General features: G+C 35.8%; 2 protein-coding genes across 2 annotated transcripts in view; both read left to right on the top strand.

The window, feature by feature from the left end:
- The first annotated feature begins 10 nt into the window (after positions 1-10).
- On the top strand, positions 11-3,712 carry pold4 (DNA polymerase delta 4, accessory subunit). The gene is made up of 5 exons (XM_073843339.1): positions 11-150; positions 2,813-2,914; positions 3,053-3,142; positions 3,331-3,442; positions 3,559-3,712. Exons 2-5 carry the CDS (start codon positions 2,815-2,817, stop codon positions 3,581-3,583), a joined length of 327 nt encoding a protein of 108 aa, XP_073699440.1. The 5' UTR covers positions 11-150; positions 2,813-2,814; the 3' UTR covers positions 3,584-3,712.
- A 2,345-nt stretch (positions 3,713-6,057) lies between these two features.
- The window catches only part of LOC141335975 (sarcoplasmic/endoplasmic reticulum calcium ATPase 2), a 30,678-nt gene continuing 16,868 nt past the window's right edge, over positions 6,058-19,867 (top strand). The window contains exons 1-9 of the mRNA XM_073841480.1: positions 6,058-6,446; positions 8,224-8,343; positions 8,474-8,491; positions 8,846-8,928; positions 9,509-9,613; positions 9,750-9,888; positions 13,672-13,838; positions 14,700-14,855; positions 16,542-16,683. Coding sequence (XP_073697581.1) covers positions 8,226-8,343; positions 8,474-8,491; positions 8,846-8,928; positions 9,509-9,613; positions 9,750-9,888; positions 13,672-13,838; positions 14,700-14,855; positions 16,542-16,683 — 928 coding nt within the window. The 5' untranslated portion in view covers positions 6,058-6,446; positions 8,224-8,225. The remainder of the gene's footprint in view (positions 6,447-8,223; positions 8,344-8,473; positions 8,492-8,845; positions 8,929-9,508; positions 9,614-9,749; positions 9,889-13,671; positions 13,839-14,699; positions 14,856-16,541; positions 16,684-19,867) is intronic.

Here is a 19,867-nt window from a genome sequence, read left to right as displayed (position 1 = left end):
TCTGTGCGTAGCCCCGCCCTTCCCATTGAATGTCCGTCTGTTTTGTAAACGATCGAACCACAAAGCGAAAGCTGAAAGGTTGTGTTGATGCAGACTGCTGTCAACATTGGCAAATAATTTATCGTCCGACAAAACTCTAGCAGCATTCAGGTAAGTTATGCCGTGAATTTCATATATGCATGTAAGTTACAGTTTTGCAAAGCTTTAGTCCGGACGGAAGCAGTGTTGTTCGTTCGATCGATCGATAAATAAAGTTGGCCTTTACTGGTCATCTTAATGCAATTTATTTTGAACTCTACACAAAAATGAATTGTTTGTACTTTGTTACATACGTGAGTTTCTTTGTATAATGTTTGAAAAGCAACTTTGACCAAAGATTTCCTTTACTGTGCGCTGCTGTGATATTTCCTATTAACAAAATGTATAAAACAGGAATGTTGTATATAAAACAACATTATGTTGTACATTTTCCACATATTTGATTATGAATGAGCTGAAGATGAATTATGAAGAAGCACTGGCTTGTCCTCATGTTGTAAACCTGTATTAATTCACTACATTAAAAGAGTAGTTCACTTTCAGAACAAAAATGTACAGATAATGTACTCACCCCCTTGTCATCCAAGATATTCATGTCTTTCTTTCTTCTGTCGATAAGAAATTATGTTTTTTGAGAAAAACATTTCAGGATTTCTCTCCATATAATCCCAAGTTTGCACTTCCAAAATGCAGTTTAAATGCAGTTTCAAAGGGTTCTAAATGATCCCAGCTGAGGAAGAAGGGTCTTATCTAGTGAAACAATCGGTTATTTTCTAAAAACATTTACAATTGATATACTTAATCTCTACACAGAGTACATTTATTCATTTTACATTTACATTTATTCATTTAGCAGACGCTTTTATCCAAAGCGACTAACAAGTGGGAATACAACAAGTGATTCGTCCTAAGGAGGCAGATCAACATAGGAAGTGCTCAAAAATACCATATATCAGGTGTTGTTAGAAGAGTGCAGGCTAGAATTGGAAGATCAAGAAAGAGAGGAGAATTTTTTTTTTTTTTTTTTTTTTTATAGAGTCACATAGTGGCGAAAAAGATGGGTTTTCAGCAGTCGCTTGAAAGCTGTTAAGGAGACTGAATTCCGGATAGGGGTGAGAAGATCATTCCACCAGGCAGGAACGTTGAACGAGAATGTTCTGGAAAGTGATTTCATACCTCTCTGTGGTGGTACAATGAGGCGTCTTTCACTAGAGGATCTCAGACATCTGGAGGGAGTGTAGATGCGTAGTAGTGAATGGAGGTAAGCAGGTGATGAGCCGGTGACTGTCCTATATGCCAGCATCAGTGCCTTGAATTTGATGCGTGCTGTAACCGGTAGCCAGTGCAGAGATATGAAGAGAGGTGTGACATGGGCCTTTTTGGGCTCATTGAAGACCAGTCGTGCTGCTGCATTCTGAATCATTTGTAGAGGCCAGATTGTACATGCTGGAAGACCGGCTAAAAGAGCATTGCAGTAGTCCAGCCTGGAAATGATCAGGGCCTGGACAAGGAGTTGTGTAGCATGCTCTGTTAGGAAGGGTCTGATCTTTCTGATGTTGTGCAATGCAAACCTGCAAGATCTAGCAGTTTCAGCAATGTGATCTTTAAAGGTCAATTGGTCATCAAAGATTACACCCAGATTTCTGGCTGAAGTCGATGGGGTAATTGTTGATGAACCTAACTGGATGGAGAAGTCATGTTGTAAAGATGGAGTGGCAGGAAAGATGAGGAGTTTAGTCTTTGCTAGGTTGAGCTGTAGATGGTGTTCCTTCATCCATGCAGAGATATCCGCCAGGCAGCCTGAGATCCGCACAGCTACCAATGGATCATCTGGTTTAAATGAAAGATAGAGCTGTGTGTCATCAGCATAGCAATGGTAGGAGAAGCCATGTGCCTGTATGATGGGGCCCAGAGATGTAGTGTATATGGAGAAGAGGAGGGGTCCAAGAACTGATCCCTGAGGAACCCCAGTGACCAGTTGATGAGTTTTGGATAGCTCCCCTCCCCAGGCCACTCTGAAAGACCTACCAGAGAGGTAGGATTGGAACCAGCAAAGTGAAGTCCCTGTGATGCCCAGCGTTGAGAAGGTGGACAGGAGGATCTGATGATTCACCGTGTCAAAAGCTGCAGATAGATCCAGCAAAATGAGTACTGATGATTTGGAATCAGCTTTAACAGTCCGCAAGGCTTCAGTGACAGACAGTAGAGCAGTCTCAGTTGAATGGCCACTCCTGAAACCTGACTGGTTAGCGTCCAATAGATTGTTCTGTGAGAGAAATAAAGAAAGCTGGTTGAAAACGACTCTTTCCAGTGTCTTTGCTATGAATGGAAGGAGAGAGACAGGTCTGTAGTTGTCGATGAGTGAAGTGTTCAGTGTAGGTTTTTTGAGCAGTGGGGTTACCCGGGAGTACACACGGAGATAGAAAAGATGAGCATTTGAGGTTAGAAAATAACCGCTCGTTTTGCTAGATAAGACCCTTTTTTCCTCGGCTGTGATGGTTTAGAGCCCTTTGAAGCTGCATTTTGGAAGTTCAAACTCAGGGTCACCATATAAGTCCATTATATGGAGATAAATCCTGAAATGTTTTCCTCAAATAACATATTTCCTTACGACTGATGAAAGAAAGACATGAACATCTTGGATGACAAGACGGTGAGTACATTATCTGTACATTTTTGTTCTGAAAGTGAACTACTCCTTTAATTAACATGAACTAACAATGAAAAAAATGTATAAATACAAATGTTACTTACTACTGTCCTTTAATTTTAGATATGACACCTAAGCGTGGACTCATAACCGACACCTTCAAGGTTGTAAAGAAGGCAAGGAGAGGTGGCAAGAGAGACAAGTCTCCTTCACCACCAGTAGCAGGTTTGTGTTTGTGTATGTGCATATTTCAATGAAAGCAGAGATCTGCAATATGTCATCATATTCCTAAACTGTGCAAATGATTTAAAGGAACATGCAATTGTGCCAGTGATCATTTATAACAATGTTATAACTTATCAGAGCCTGAGCCCCCACAACTGAGTGAAAGAGAAAAAGATCTACTAGAACTGAAGAAGTTCGACCTGGACTGGAAATTCGGACCATGCACAGGTACGCCGTTAATTTTATTAACCTATCTATTTGCAAGTTTATGGCTGTATTATTATGTGGTTTATGTAGTCTGTAAAGTAATAAAACCTTGAGAATTATCAGCTGTATCACTCTGAGGTCTTAAAATCTTTTCAAGATATAATATATAATAGTAGTGCGTGTGTGTTTGTTGTTTGTGTGTGTGTTAGGGATCAGTCGACTGCAGAGATGGGAGAGGGCAGCACTGCATGGGCTGAATCCCCCGCAGGAGATTAAAGACATTTTACTGAAGGAGAGCACTGACCTGGAGTACACACAGAGGTATTACTAGCATGCACTCACTCACATATTCTCTCTCTCCCTTTTACACATGCAGATACAATCAAAAACCAGCCGAAGCCTGTCGTTATAACACTCACTTTCTTTGTCTGTTTCAGTCTCTGGTGTGACTATCCCCTCTGAAAAATGATGGAGAAAACACAGAAAGATTAGAAAAGAAAATATTTTGTAGTGTTTGAAATGTTCTACTATGTTTGCTTTGTTGTTTTTTTACACTACATTTTATTAAACATTTTATACACAAAAACTATAGTTGAGTCTCAGGCATTTATAAATCATGATTTACTCTCTGTGCACCTGCTCCATATGCATAACCATATCAATTGCATAAATCCTTATATATATCCTATTTTATATAAACCATTTTATTAGTATATTCTATGTCACTTTTTATACATTTGTTACATTTTAGAAGTACTTTATAATCTTCCCAGCAGGCATCGGACATTAATATAACGTTAGGTTGATGTTGGACAAGAAGGTGGACAGACGTTGCAATTTGGTTGAGAATGAAAAACAGGTTGACGTCAGAATTTGATGTCAGTTTGACGTTGACCTAATGTTGGATTTTGGTTACACAACCTAAAAACAACAAAATTTTAACATCAGCTGACATCTGTATTGGATATCAAATTAATGTTGACATTAGACGTTGAATTGACATTGAATTTTGGTCATCTGACGTAGCAATGGAAATTTAACCAAATGTCAGCATCTTATGACATTGTGTGCTTGCTAAACCACAAACTAAAGGTCAATTTATAAACAATATGTAGAAATAAATTACATCCGACAATATTTAAGCAGCATTTAAGTATCCAGTGAACTTAAAATACGTAAGCAGATGCCATAAAATTTTGCAGAAGCTAATACACAAGTTGAAGGCGTTGTTAAACTGAATGATTTATATGGTACTATTTATATGGAACTGAACATGGACATGCTACACAAAATGCACTGTTTTATGCTATATTATAATACTACACAGGTCCAATTGTTTGTGTAATGCTCAGGGAGCATGTTTTATGGCTAAAGGTCCCCTGTGCTGTGTGCTGCATGCCGTATTTCCTAATGAACCAAATAATGTTAATAAGTCCACTTTGATTTCTCTTCACTAATACACTTTATTTACTACTTAATAGACAGTTTTCAGTTTTTGCATTTCTACCAGTCAAAAGTTTTTGAACAGTTTTTTTATGTTTTTTTTTTAAGAATTCTTTTCTGCTCAACAAGCCTGCATTTATTTGAACAAAGATACAGCAAAAGCAATAATATTGTGAAATATTTTCATTATTTAAAATAACTGTTTTCTGTTTGAATATATTTTAAAATCTAATTTATTCCTGTGACATAGCTACATTTTCAATCAAATCATTCTAATATGCTGATTTGCTGTTCAAGAAACATTTTTATTTTAATTATTTGTACTATTATCAAAATCTAAAACAGTTGAGTACACTTTTTTCAGGATTCTTTGATGACAGAAAGATCCAAAGATCAGCATTTATCCAAAATACAAAAAACCTTATACACTATACCATTCAAAAGCTTTGAGTTTTATTTATTTATTTATTTGAAAGAAATCATAGAAATTAACATCTTTATTCAGAATGGGTGCATTAAATTGTTCTTCGGGAACTTTCTATTAATCAGATAAACCTAAAAAATATTATACTCAGCTGTTTTCAACATTATAATAATAATAAATATTTTTTGAGCAGCAAATCAGAATATTAGAATGATTGCTGAAGGATCATGTGACCGGAGTAATGATGCTAAAAATAAGCTTTGAAATCACATTTTCAAACATATTTGCAATAGCACAAATATTTCAAAATGGTACATTTTTGCTGTACTTTGGATCAAATAAGTGCAGGCTTGGTGAAGAGACTTCTTTAAAAAACATCACAAGTCTTTTGACTGGTAGTGTAGCTTTTACAGTAAGGCATATGTAAAATATGTGCATACAGGAATTACAGCAGCGCCTCTTGAGAATGATATTAATTAGGGGCAGATAATTATGGCAACAATTGAAATAGGTCAGATCCCTTCCCAGCCCATCAATCTGCATATTTGATTGGAATTTATTATATCATCTCAACGTCGACGTGAATTATGATTATGATTATTACAAATCTGCTGGTTCGGCATATCGACCTCGTACATTTACGGCCCTAGTATCCACTAGCGCGTCATTATCTACAATATACCTCCCTTGAGTGACAGATGGATGCGGGGGAGGGGCTGGGTTATTGACCCGAAAGACGTTGTCCCGCCTCTTCGGTTAGAGTTGTTTCTTATTGGTTCACAGTGGCGTCACGTAACATTTACGTGGTCTAAATGGTTTATGTACATGTAAATTTTATGGCGTATACTGTCGCACTCAACGGTCACTGGTTAAACAGAAAGCCACAGTGCGGGTTGAAGCCCCGCCCTCCTGCAGCAAGAACGAGTGGGCGGGATTATCAGGAGAAGCATAAACATGATTTGTCCAGTCCGTCCGTCAGGATGATGTTTTGTTTGCTGATTGGCTGCAGCGCTGCCCATCGATGCTGCGACTGAAGCACCTACGGTAATAATGTCGCTCAGTGACCTAGTATTAAATAAAGCGACGGTTACGTAGATAGGAGGTAACGGTGGATTATAGCATCGGCTTGGCCTTTTAAATACTACCGGAACATTCAGGAAGAACTGACAGCGTCGAAAATCTACTTAAAAAAATTATTGAATTGTTTTTGTATAATTTTCCGGATCATGCTGAAATCAGAAGGAAAACGCATAGCAGAAAATCATCATTTGCCTTGAGCTGCGCTGCAGTGCGATCACTCTGCCTCTCTGTCCTGTTAGATTTCAGCAGCAGATCGATCTACAATACCACACCGCATTGGGTTATAACTGGGATATTCTCTCTTGTCGCGGTTTAGTGTAACGCTTTTGGTATAACGGAAGTCACTGGTTTGCAGAGGACTGAATTACAGTTAAACTGGTGAGTAAGGTGTTGTCGGCATCATGCTGTGTCTGATAATACAGTAAGATAGGGAGGGATATCGATCACAGTGCCTGCAGGATCAGACATTTAGAGGGAATCTGATCATTAGTGTTTGTGCGTATTTTGCTCAGTCAGCTGTAAACCTAACTTGACAGGAATATAAACAATTCACAGCTAACGAGTCGCTATTATTTACATTTGCATCGTCATTTTACTAGGAAATGAACCGAAACATTTAGTCTCAGATATTTATGTGAGAAACTTGTAGAGTTATATATTATCTTGAATGTTTTATATATATATATATATATATATATATATATATATATATATATATATATATATATATATATATATATATATATAAAAAAGTCACCATAATAGCTGAACCTGCAGCCAGGTACAGTAACAGGTGAGTAGTTTCGCGTCACATTAAATATGTGACCATGGACTACAAAACCAGTCATAAAGGTAAATTTTTAAATTGAGATTTATACATAATCTGAAAGCTGAATAAATAAGCTTTCCATTGATGTATGGTTTGTTAGGACAGTATTTGCCCGAAATACAACTGTTTGAAATCTGGAAACTGAGGGTGCAAAAATCTCAAAATATTTAGAAAATCGCCTTTAAAGTTGTCCAAATTAAGTTTTTAGCAATGCATATTACTAATCAAACATTAGGTTTTGATATATTTTCGGTAGGAAATTTATAAAATATGTAAATGGAACAAGACCTTTACTTAATATCCTAATGATTTTGGCGTAAAAGAAAAATAGATTATTTTGACCCAAACAATATATTGTTGGCTATTGCTACAAATATACTGTGATCCAGGATCCTGGGTCACATATAATATCCTGAGTCTTTTATTTAGGCAGGTAATATAGATACACAAATTTAAAATTTAAATTAGGATACTGTATTTTTTCTTAATATTAAAAGTTTCCTCCTGTTAGAGTGAGTCTCCTTTGAAAATTAAAGGACAAAAAATGAAAGTTCTGTCATTATTTATCCGTAATGTTGGTCCAAACCTGGAAATGTTAGACAGAAACCCTTAGTCACCATTCAGTTGCATCTTAAAGATATACACTACCAAAAGATTTTTTTATGTTTTTTTAAAGAAGTCTCTTCTGCTCACCAAGCCTACATTTATTTGATCCAAAGTGCAGCAAAAACAGTACAATTTTTACTAAATGTTTTTACTATTTAAAATGGCTGCCTTATATTTGAATATATTTTAAAATGTCATTTATTCCTGTGATTTCAAAACTGAATTTTTAGCATCATTACTCCAGTCACACAATCCTACAGAAATCATTCTAATATTCAGATTTTTTGCTCAAAAAACATTTATTGTTATCTTGAAAACAGCTGAGTAGAATTTTTTTAGGTTTCTTTGCTAAATAGGAAGTTCAGAAGAACCGCATTTAGGCCTATCTAAAATATAACTCTTTTGTAACAAAAAAATGTCTTTATCACCTTTTGATCAATTTAAAGCATCCTTGCTAAAAAAAAGTACACTGACTATACACTGAATACTCAACTGTTTTAAATATTAGTAATAACAATAATAAAAATGTTTCTTGAACAGCAAATTATGATATTACAATGATTTCTGAAGGATCATGTGACACTATATATTTTGCTATATTTTGGATTAAATAAATGCAGACTTAGTGAGCAGAAGAGAAACATGAAAAATCTTACTGTTCAAAATCTTTTGACTGGTAGTGTATATACATATATATATGTATATATTCTTCTCTTGCAGGGATGGACAATGCCCATACAAAGACGGTTGAGGAGGTGCTGGGATATTTCGGTGTCAACGAGACAACGGGACTGAGCTCTGAGCAATTGAGGAAAAGCAGAGAAAGATGGGGCCCCAATGGTATTACATATCTTGCATGAACTGTTTTATGCATTATAAACAAAATATAATGTCATGATGATATTTAATTAAACCTTTAAATTGCTCTTTCTGCCCATTTTCTTTTATTTTGCTACAACCTGTGCCACAGAGTTACCTGCAGAAGAAGGTGAGTCATTCCCTTGGGTTTGTGTAATTATTCGCAGATCTTTCATCATATACTCGCAGTTAAGTCTCCCTGAGCCTACCTTTGTTACATGGGAGATGCTGGTTGTGTAGATAATTAGTTATTACTGGATTCCCTGGGGAGGTTGGATGAGGTTTGCAGTCTGTTTGTAGCTGAATAGATCTCAATCGAATGTTTCTTTAAGATGGATTTGTATTTTTTTTTTTTTTAAACATGTTCCCGGTTTTAGTGTGCTAGTCTGATAGTTCTTTTCTTTAGCACTTAATGGAAAGTGATCTTGAAATTTTGTGACTACCATAGGTCTTTATGTACATAGATTTTTCTTTTTGTTTACAGGGAAGTCACTATGGGAACTGGTTTTGGAGCAGTTTGAGGATCTGCTAGTTCGGATTCTCCTTCTTGCTGCCTGTATTTCCTTTGTGAGTATGAATCAAAGATAAAGACAATCAAAGACTCATTAATTACTCACCCTCATGTTGTTCCAAACCTGTAAGACCTTTGGTTCATCTTTGGAATACAAATGAAGATATTTTTGATGAAATCTGAGAGCTTTTTTGACCCTGCATAGACAGCAATGCAACTGACACATTCAAGGCCCAGAAAGATAGTAAGAACATTGTTAAAATAGTCCATGTGGCATAAATGGTTCAACTGTAACATTATGAAGCTATGAGAATACTTTTGTGCACAAAGAAAACAAAAATACAGACTTCATTCATCAATTTCTTCTCTTCTGTGTCATTGATGCGCACTCACGAGAGTATCGTTGTGTACAAAAATGATGTTTACACTAAATTTAAGATAAAATTTAGAGCAACCTCAAAGCTTCATGTAAAATAATTTTGATCTTTAAATGGAAATGGATGTGTCCATCTATGCAGCTGTTGTCTGGTGTAGATTGTGCATTGAAACACAGTTTACATTCAGTTGTTACCACAGCTTTGACAGAAATTCACCTTGCCTATGTTTTGCATTACATATTCACTCTTTGTCTTTCAGACTCTGGCCTGGTTTGAGGAAGGTGAAGGAACCATCACAGCCTTCGTAGAGCCATTTGTCATTCTCCTTATTCTTATTGCCAATGCCATTGTAGGAGTGTGGCAGGTACGAGTTTGTGTAAATAGTTAAATACATCTCAAATATGTTAATATAAAATATTTTAAGCCTGTGGACTAGACAATAATGCAGTAGATTTTTTCAGAAATGACAGCTCACTATATGTATGTATGTATGTATGCAGGAGCGTAATGCAGAAAATGCCATCGAAGCCCTAAAACAATACGAGCCTGAAATGGGGAAGGTGTACAGACAGGACAGGAAGAGTGTACAGAGGGTCAGAGCCAGGGAAATTGTGCCTGGGGACATTGTGGAGGTGGCTGGTAAGAATGAGAACTAGATTTCTACATCTCTTTTAAACTTACCAATATAAAATGCATTTAATGAGAGAATTTCTGTAGTTTGTACATTGTATGCTGATGCATTTCATTTATGTCCCAGTTGCCTTTGATGATTTGTTAAACTAATTAGTTTCTCAGAGGCTGGAGTAAGAGTTATAAAAAAATAAAATAAAATGGATGTGCCAGTGTTTCCGTAAAGAAAAAAAGAGAGGTCGATTCTCAAAGGACATGTCTGCAGATAATTTTAGGACATTGCTAAAGAGATGGCTGTGTTCTGATTGTTTGTAGAAGCCAATCAAAACTGCCTAGCACGGTCTGTCTCAGATGCATTAGAGATGTTTCTCAAGAAAATAGCCAGCTGTTCCCACAGTATTGTTAAATACATGTTTGGCATAGTTTGATTCTTTCCAAAAACCATGCACATTATCTGAAGTAATGACTCCCGTGAGACTGCTGCCCAAAACATCACAGTTCCCCACCATATTTAAAATTTGGCACGACTATGTGAGTTTCTCCAGACTTTATGAAAAATAACTCCTCAGTCCATTTTTTTTACTGTTCAGGGGTTCAGCTTTTTTAAACTGGTTATGTATTCTTTGTGCATTAATAAAACAGGCTTATAGAGTGTTTGCACTTACATTATGTTTTGGTCAGTTAACCGGATACGCGGCCACATAGATATATGTACGTAGATGCCTCATTAGCAACTGTTTCTATGGGGTGTAATACGTAAGCCGTCCGCCATATTGCAGCGGTCAACTTTATGTCATTCACCCATAGATCTATGTAATTCACAGTAGTATTCACTGAATATTCGAAATGCCACAGTCCTGCACAGCCGTTGGTCTGGGAACCTATAGTATGGCGAATTGACCACTGCAATATGGCGGACGCATCTACATGCTTGGAGCGGTTCAATGGGGTATCTACATATATATATATATATATATATATATATATCTATGCGCGGCCATATTGAAGATACTCAAATGTAAACAACAGCATAGATTGCACAGTTAATGTTCTACTGAATACATTGCTCTGCTATTTTATGCTGTCTAAACCATGGAAAAAAATGTGTGGAAGCTGCTAAATTATATAGAGAAGGACTTAGTAAGCAGGAAAGGGAACAATATTTTGACCTGATATTTTGAGCCTAATATTTCACCTAACTGATTGGAAAAGATAAGTACAAATACAAATATTGTCATGATTCTTGATCTGGAAATCCTGGTTAATTTTGGCCAATCTCAAATGCCTTTTCTTCCTCAAGACAGTTTTTTGCATTCTTCTCCTTGATTTGTTATAACTTTTGGCAGTCTATATTACTCCAAACGTTTTTCCCATTTGACCGATTAGTACAGCCCAAAACATGACAATAATTGACCATTTTCAGCAGCAATAATCAACAAAATTTGCGAGTTTTGTTAGGTTCAGTGGCATTGTTCATGCTCAGTGCTGCCAATATGGCCGATTGATGATACATCGTGAAAACGCTATTAAAAATTAACTGTATGAAGTTTGTTTTAAATACTGTTTACATTTTTGAAATCGTGCTCAAGCTTTAGGCCAGTTATTCAGTCTTACTATTATTGTTGGTGAGCTATGACTTGCAGCCACAGATTCTTTTCCAGATTTTTTTGCTCATAGTACTTTTATAGGCTATTTCCCTGGATGCATTCAATTGTGCTGGATTCATGTGTAACTGATGCACCTGCAACTGCGACACTTGGCATCTTTGGAACTCATGTTCTCATGTTAGTTGCCTCCTGTTGCTTTGAAAACTCACATCAAAGTCTTAATTGTCTAAACCCATTTATAGCTAATGCTTGCTGCTAATTGGCAATCAACCTAATTTGACTTTCCTTTGCAGCTGCATTTGCAATTATGATTTGGTCACTTCAAAGTAAATTTCTTAATCATTTACATACATGTACATACATACTGAGATCCAAAAAGTCTGATAAAATATGAGTATTCAAAATCTAATTTAAATCTGGGGAAAAAAAAAACATTGTTTTAAGAGTTTAATCATTCATCCATCCGACTGTCCATCTGTCCATTCTCCTTATATGTAGGATATCAGGGTCAATTTTAACCGTTAAGAAAAATCTTCAATTATTATGCTGATAATACATAGTGTATTTTTATTTGAACCATTTTTTGTGGTCTCTAGATCATATTTGACAGAAAAGGGTTAAGACCCAGTCTCTGAATTTTCTTGGCCCTCCACTCAAAGCTCTATTCTAAGAATCCCAAAGCTAATGAATAAAAATAAGGTTGACGTCTTTTTGGTGTCTAACTGTATCTTGACTGACATTAGTTTCTAAAGATAGATTGTAAAGTATGAGGTGCTAATCAGCCGCATTGTAGTTCAAATCTCAAAGCCCCACGGTAGCAAAATGAAAGTAGTTATTTAAAGCAATTAAATAATACATTTAAATAAATAATACATGCCATTATAGACTGTTAGATTTTTTTCTGAATATTTCAGAAATGCTTTTGTATGTAATTAACACATCAGAGCACAGTAAATATATATAAACATTAAATAATAATACATTTGTACAAATATTTGAAATGATTTTCGATGCAGTCTAATGACTTTGTAATTTGTTATTACTGCAATTTAAAAGTTTTTTACCAAAATTTACATTAACATCATAATATTATAATAAGTGGCTTTAAAAGTAACTATCAAGGGATCATTATATTACCTAAACCACCCCTCATTTGTTTTAATTGCATATTGGTTGCATTTCTCTAAAATATGTACATCTATTGATGCCTTACCCTACCAGTCAAAAGTTTTTGAACAGTGATAATTGTCTCTTCTGCTCACCAAGCCTGCATTTATTTGATTTAAAATACAGCAAAAGCAGTAATATTGTGAAATACTTTTACTATTTAAATGAACTGCTTTCTATTTGAATATATTTCAAAATGTAATTTATTCCTTCAAAATGTAATTTATTCCTGTGATCAAAGCATCATTAGTCCAGTCTTCAGTGTCACACGATCCTTCAGAAATCATTCTAATATGCTGATTTGCTGTTTTAAGAAGCATTTTTATTTTTATTATCAATACTTAAAACATTTTTTCAGGATTCTTTGATGAATAGAAAGATCCAAAGATCAGCATTTATCTGAAATAAAAAAAACTTTTGTAACATTATACACTATACCATTCAAAAGTTTGGAGTCAGTATAATTAATTGTTTTTATTAGGAAAGAAATTATAGAAATTAATACTTTTATTTAGCAAGGATGCTTTAAATTGATCAAAAGTGATGATAAAGACATTTATAATGTTACAAAATATTTCTATTTCAGATAAATGCTGTTCTTCTGAACTTTCTATTTATCAAAGAAACCTGAAAAAATTCTACTCAGCTGTTTGCAACATAATAATAATAATAATAATAAATGTTTTTTGAGCAGCAAATCAGAATATTAGAATGATTTCTGAAGGATCATGTGACACTGAGGACTGGAGTAATGATGCTAAAAATTCTGCTTTGAAATCACAGGAATAAATTACATTTTACAATATATTAAATTAAAAACCGTTATCATAAACCGTAAAAATATTTCAAAATTGTGCTGTTTTTGCTGTACCGTGAATCAAATAAATGCAGATTTAGGGAGCAGAAGAGACGTATCTAAAAAACATTAAAAATCTTACTGTTCAAAAACTTTTGACTGGTTGTGTAAGTTGTTCTCAAAATGATATGAGTCCTCTTTTTTGCACCTGCTTTTATCCAGTTGGTGATAAAGTCCCAGCAGACATCCGACTGACCTCCATACGCTCTACTACACTGAGAGTGGACCAGTCCATCCTAACGGGGGAGTCTGTATCCGTCCTAAAACACACAGACCCAGTGCCTGACCCCCGTGCCGTCAACCAGGATAAGAAGAACATGCTCTTTTCTGTAAGAGTAATTATGTTTGTGATCTGTCCATCTGCAGCAATTCTTTATCAATTTCAGGTTTTGTTTTTGCTTCCTGTGGTGATTAGGAACTGGATTAAACTCGGCCAGATGTGGATGTGTGTTATTGTTTGTGTACTGTAGTGGATTATGTCCGGCAGTCGAGCCTGTGTGTTGAATAAAACATCACTCATATTGTTTGCTCCCTCATGGCTATAGACTGAGTCATCACATCACACAGGCTTTGAGCTCTCAGATGGATAATGACCAGAGAGTACCAGCCTCAAAGACTCCACCCACACACACACACACGCGAAAGCCTCCATTACTTCTGTCTCACTGAGAAAGTCTAATGGATGTCTGGCCATGTAAGGACAGGAGCATAAACAGCGACCTGGAGGACATATCCAGAATAAAAAGCGAATCAATGAATGAAATGACTTTAAATATCACACATCCAGGCATCAAAATTAACTTTTTGTCTCAACTGACAATGGTAGCTGTTAAAAAAGTCACCTGCTACAAAAACACATTTATGCAGTGTTATTTTGTTCTTTAGTATTTCATTTGGTTAACTTAAAGTCAGGAATAAGTTGGTATGTTTTCAACTGAAGCAGTTGACATAGTCATAGTCGATCATTTGTGCTGCTTAGATTTTATTAAAGTAACTTTTTCTAAATAATGTACTATGTCACAATTCATGTCCACCTGGCCAACAGTTTTATTTATTTTATCATTTTATTCAAGAGTTTATTTTGGACCCTGGATAATTCCTAAGCTTGTTAAAAGTAATGTAAGTGATATGACTCTTTATAACAGTTATTCACATGTCATCTTCACACATGTGAATGTCTGTTTTTGTAGGGGACGAACATTGCAGCTGGGCGAGCGATAGGTGTTGTAGTGGCCACAGGTGTGCACACAGAGATCGGGAAGATCAGAGATGAAATGGCAGCCACCGATCCAGAGAGAACCCCTCTGCAACAGAAACTAGACCAGTTTGGAGAGCAGCTCTCCAAGGTAAGAAACTCAATTTTCTATGCTCTCTTTTTTATTTTTACAGACACACTATTGTTTGTCGAGTAATTATGCTCCCTGTTGAAATGTGCCATATAAAGCAGAGCAATGTGCTCAATGTGATTCTCCATTTCCAGTTTGATGAATGAACTGGAAGTGTGATTTTAAACCCTACCATGATTGGACTACCAAACTACACGTTTAAACAATGTAATTAAAAATACAAAAAAAAATCATTTATTTTTTAAATATGCAACATAATAAAGGGTTTGTGGCCATGTTGGACATACTTGGATGTAAATGCAGCATGAATTGCACGGTTAATGGACAATTGAATATGTTGGTTTGCTAATTTATGTCTAAACCATGAAAAAATGCATGGAAGCTCTTAAATCATATAGAGATAGGCTTAGTAAGCAGGAAAGAGCGCAATATTTTGACAAACTAAAGTTAATCGGTGATAAAGATACGCACAAGCAGTATTAATTAAGATATCAGCCTAATATTTCACCTACCTGACCGGAAATGATAAGAACAAACATGAATGTTGTCAAGATTCTTGGCCTGGAAATCCTGGTTCAGTTTGGCCAACCACAAATGCCTTTTGCTCCTCAGACCGTTTTGCACTCTTCTCCTTGAATTGGTATTACTTTTGGCAGTCTATAGTACTCCAAATGTTCTTCCCAGTCTGACTAATTAGTACAGCCCAAAACATGATGATAATTGAGCATTTTCAGCAGCAATAATCAACTAAATATTCAAAATATTTGGTTCAGTGGCATTTTTTACAGTTAGTGTAAAAAATATGGCCAATTGATGACGTGTTGGGACAACACTCTATAGGGTCAACAATTTAGCATATATTGATTCTTTCATGTGCATACGACTTTTTAAAAAACGAGTTGGCTTTTAAATATATACTGTGCAGCATGGAGATTTTTCCTTTTTTTTTTTTTCAGCTATCAGTGTGCTAAACTGCAAAGCCAAATTCAAACAGTTCCAAGCGATTAAAAAACACATACATATCTGTATCATATTCCATATTCTGCCGTTAGCATATTTCCTGCTATACTTGATTTCAGTGCACTGAGTTTTTTTCAGAGCGTATCATTTGCACTGTGACGGTAATTTGCCATTTTTGTACCTCATTATTGTACCTCATTATTTTTTACTATTTCAGTCCTTTTTGGACATTTCTACTATTCATGAACTCACTGCACCTTTTATATTTATACATATTGCCATTTGGACTATAATTGTCATCTACTATTTAAACCTCATTATTACTGTATCTGCACCCTGTCTTATTTTTATTCTTTGTCATTTGCATTTATCGTACACCCTGCCATCTATACCTCACACCATTTATGCTTGCACTTTTATTTGAATAATATATAACTACTTTATTGGCAGGGTACTTGTACTTTGCCCAATAGCAGTTAAACTGAATGTAATCTAATATAATCTAATCTAAAATTCCACGCATATGTTTTAAATAGATGAAGCAAAAAATACATTGCAAATGTACATTCAAACTGAAATTGTTTTTACAGCAGTATTTCATTGACAGATCCCCTCATTTGCTACAAAACACATAGCATTCACTCTGTAGCAATTTGTCAGCATTATCGAGTTGGAAGTAGCTACTTGAATGTGAATCATTCTTTCTCTTTCTCTCTCTGTCTGAAGGTGATCACAGTGATCTGTGTGGCGGTTTGGGGTATTAACATCGGTCACTTCAGTGACCCAGTGCACGGAGGCAGCTGGCTGCGTGGAGCTGTGTACTACTTTAAGATCGCAGTGGCTCTGGCTGTAGCCGCCATCCCTGAGGGTGCGCAAATTTTAACCTATTTCTTTCTCACTACCACAGCCAAATTATTAAAATCTGAACACTATATGTTGGGGTCCAAAAGTATAAAAAAACTCATTGATAATCTGACATTTAAAAAATGTACCTGGAAGTGAACTGAATATTTTAAGATATAAAAAAAATTAAAACATAAGGAAAAAATGTAAAGTTAAGACAAAATGAAGAAAAAAATTAAGACCCTTTTCACACGCCCAGGTTCTCAGAAGTGAGTCGTCATGATAGTCGTTGGTTATACTTCTATTGTGGTGAACAGAGCCACAAATGTAATTTTATAAATATAAATATACTGCAAAAATATATGTTTTTGTGTTCCTATTTACTCCAACAGCAAAAAAGCAAAGTAAAAAAAATGTTATGACTGAGATTGATTATGTTGGGTATTTAAATTTTAAAGTTTTAGTAATTTTGTGTGTATTTGTCCTTTATATATATATATTTATATATTTATTTATTTTATTTTATTTTATTTTATTTTGTCTATTGTTTTATTCATTTTATTTCAGTTTCAGTTATTTTAGGCAAGGCAAGGCAAGTTTATTTATATAGCACATTTCATACACAATGGTAATTCAAAGTGCTGTACATAAAAAGGAATTAAAATCACAATAGCATAAAAATCATAAAAATTTAAAATAATAATCACAACAATAAAAACAAAATTAAGAACATTTAAGATGATTTAAAAAAAGAAAATGATTTCAAATTAATTAATACAGAAATGATTATACATAAAATAATGCAATCTGTTCGGACGTAGCACAGTGCTCATTCAATAAATGCACAACTGAACAGATGAGTTTTGAGTCTGCATTTAAATGTGACTAATGTCTTAGCACATCTGATCTCTTCTGGAAGCTGATTCCAACTGCGGGCGGCATAATAGCTAAAAGCAGATTCCCCTTGTTTTGTGTGAACCCTTGATATTACTAACTGACTCGATCCCAGTGATCGGAGTTGTCTGTTAGGTTTATATTCAGTGAGCATATCTGCAATGTATGTAGGTCCTAGGCCATTGAGTGCTTTATAAACAAGTAAAAGTACTTTAAAATCTATCCTAAACATAACTGGAAGCCAGTGTAAGGACCTGAGGACTGGTGTAATATGCTCTGATTTTTTGGTTCTAGTCAGAATCCTGGCAGCAGCGTTCTGTATGAGCTGCAGCTGTCTAATGGTCTTCTTGGGAAGGCCGGTGAGGAGACCATTACAATAGTCCACCCTGCTGGTGATAAAGGCATGAACAAGTTTCTCCAAATCTTGACGGGAAACAAAACATCTAATTCTTGCAATGTTTTTAAGATGATAGTATGCTGATTTAGTTACTGCTTTGACATGGCTACTGAAACTGAGGTCTGACTCCAGAATCACACCCAGATTCTTGACTTTTTGTTTTTTGACCCCTAGTGTCAAGGTACGCATTTACCTTATGAACTTCATCTTTGTTTCCAAATGCAATGACTTCTGTTTTCTCCTTGTTTAACTGTAAAAAGTTTTGGCACATCCAACTGTTAATTTCATCAATGCATTGGCAGAGAGAGTCAATGGGGCTGTAGTCATTTGGCGATAAGGCTAGGTAAATCTGGGTATCATCTGCATAGCTGTAATATGCTATTTGGTTCTTTCTCATTATTTGACTTAGTGGGAGCATATACAGGCTGAACAACAGCGGCGCTAGAATTGAGCCTTGTGGGACTCCGCATGTCATGGACGTCCACTTAGACTTATGTTCTCTTATACTCACATAATAGCCTCTCCCTTCTAAGTATGACCTGAACCATTTGAGAACCATCCCAGAAAGCCCGACCCAGTTTTCCAGTCTATCTAAAAGAATGTTATGATCGACTGTGTCGAACGCAGCACTGAGATCTAGTAATACCAGCACTGATATTTTGCCAGAATCTGAATTTAGGCGAATATCATTTATTATCTTTATGAGCGCTGTCTCTGTGCTATGATGTTGTCTGAAGCCAGATTGGAAATGGTCCAGGTATCCATTTGAGTTTAAGTAGTAATTCAGCTGATTGAAAACAACCTTTTCAATAATCTTACCTATGAAAGGAAGATTTGATATTGGTCTATAGTTGCTCAATATGGTGTTATCAAGATTTCTCTTTTTCAAAAGGGGCTTAACAGCTGCAGTTTTCAGGGAGTTTGGAAAAGTCCCAGAAAGAAGTGAGGTGTTCACCACTTCTAAGAGATCAGCTTCTAAACAGCTAAGCACACTTTTGAAAAAAGATGTGGGAAGTGTGTCAAGGTGGCAGGTTGACGATTTGAGGCGCTGTACTGTTTCTTCCAAAATGTTGCTATCGATTGCTTCAAAAGTAGACATAATGACTTCTTTTTGAAATTGCGGTCGAATCTGTCTAATTGTCTTTCTGATATTATTGATCTTCTCAGAAAAGAAGGAAGCAAACTCATCGCACTTGCTGTCGGAGAGCAGTTCACTAGGGATCTGACTAGGGGGGTTTGTTAGTCTCTCAACGGTAGCAAAAAGAGTGCGAGTGTTGTTTAAGTTCCTGTTTATAAGGTTTGAAAAGAACATTTGTCTAGCTTTACCTAGTTTAGTATTAGAATTTTAGTATTAAATTTTAAAGTTTTAGTAATTTTGTGTGTATTTGTCCTATATATATATACAGGGGTTGGACAATGAAACTGAAACACCTGGTTTTAGACTACAGTTAGTATGGTGTTGGGCCTCCTTTTGTGGCCAATAGAGCATTTCGTCTTTGGAATTGTCATATACAAGTCCTGCACAGTTGCCAAAGGCATTTTGAGCCATTCTCCTCTTGCAGATCAGGGGTCAGGTCACTACATGATACTGGTGTAGGAAAATGTTATCTGACACGCTCCTCCAAAACACCCCAAAGTGGCACAATAATATTCAGATCTGGTGACTATGCATGCCATGGGAGATGTCCAACTTCACTTTTCTTGTTCATCAGACCACTCTGTGGGGTTGGACAATGAAACTGAAACACTGGCCAATATAATGTTGGAGGTTTCATGGCTATATTTTTGCAGCCTGGTGGCCAATCTTCACTGATTGCACATTCCACCAGTAAGAACAGGTGTGAACGTTGACTATGTGCACCCAATGGTTCAGACATTGTACTCTGAAGGTGGTGCCATGTATCAGGATGATAATGCA

Source organism: Garra rufa, chromosome 6, assembly GCF_049309525.1.
Source record: "Garra rufa chromosome 6, GarRuf1.0, whole genome shotgun sequence".
NCBI classification, from domain to species: Eukaryota; Metazoa; Chordata; class Actinopteri; order Cypriniformes; family Cyprinidae; genus Garra; species Garra rufa.
The sequence above is the reverse complement of the archived record's forward strand: the minus strand, read 5'-3'. Positions and strand labels throughout refer to the sequence as shown.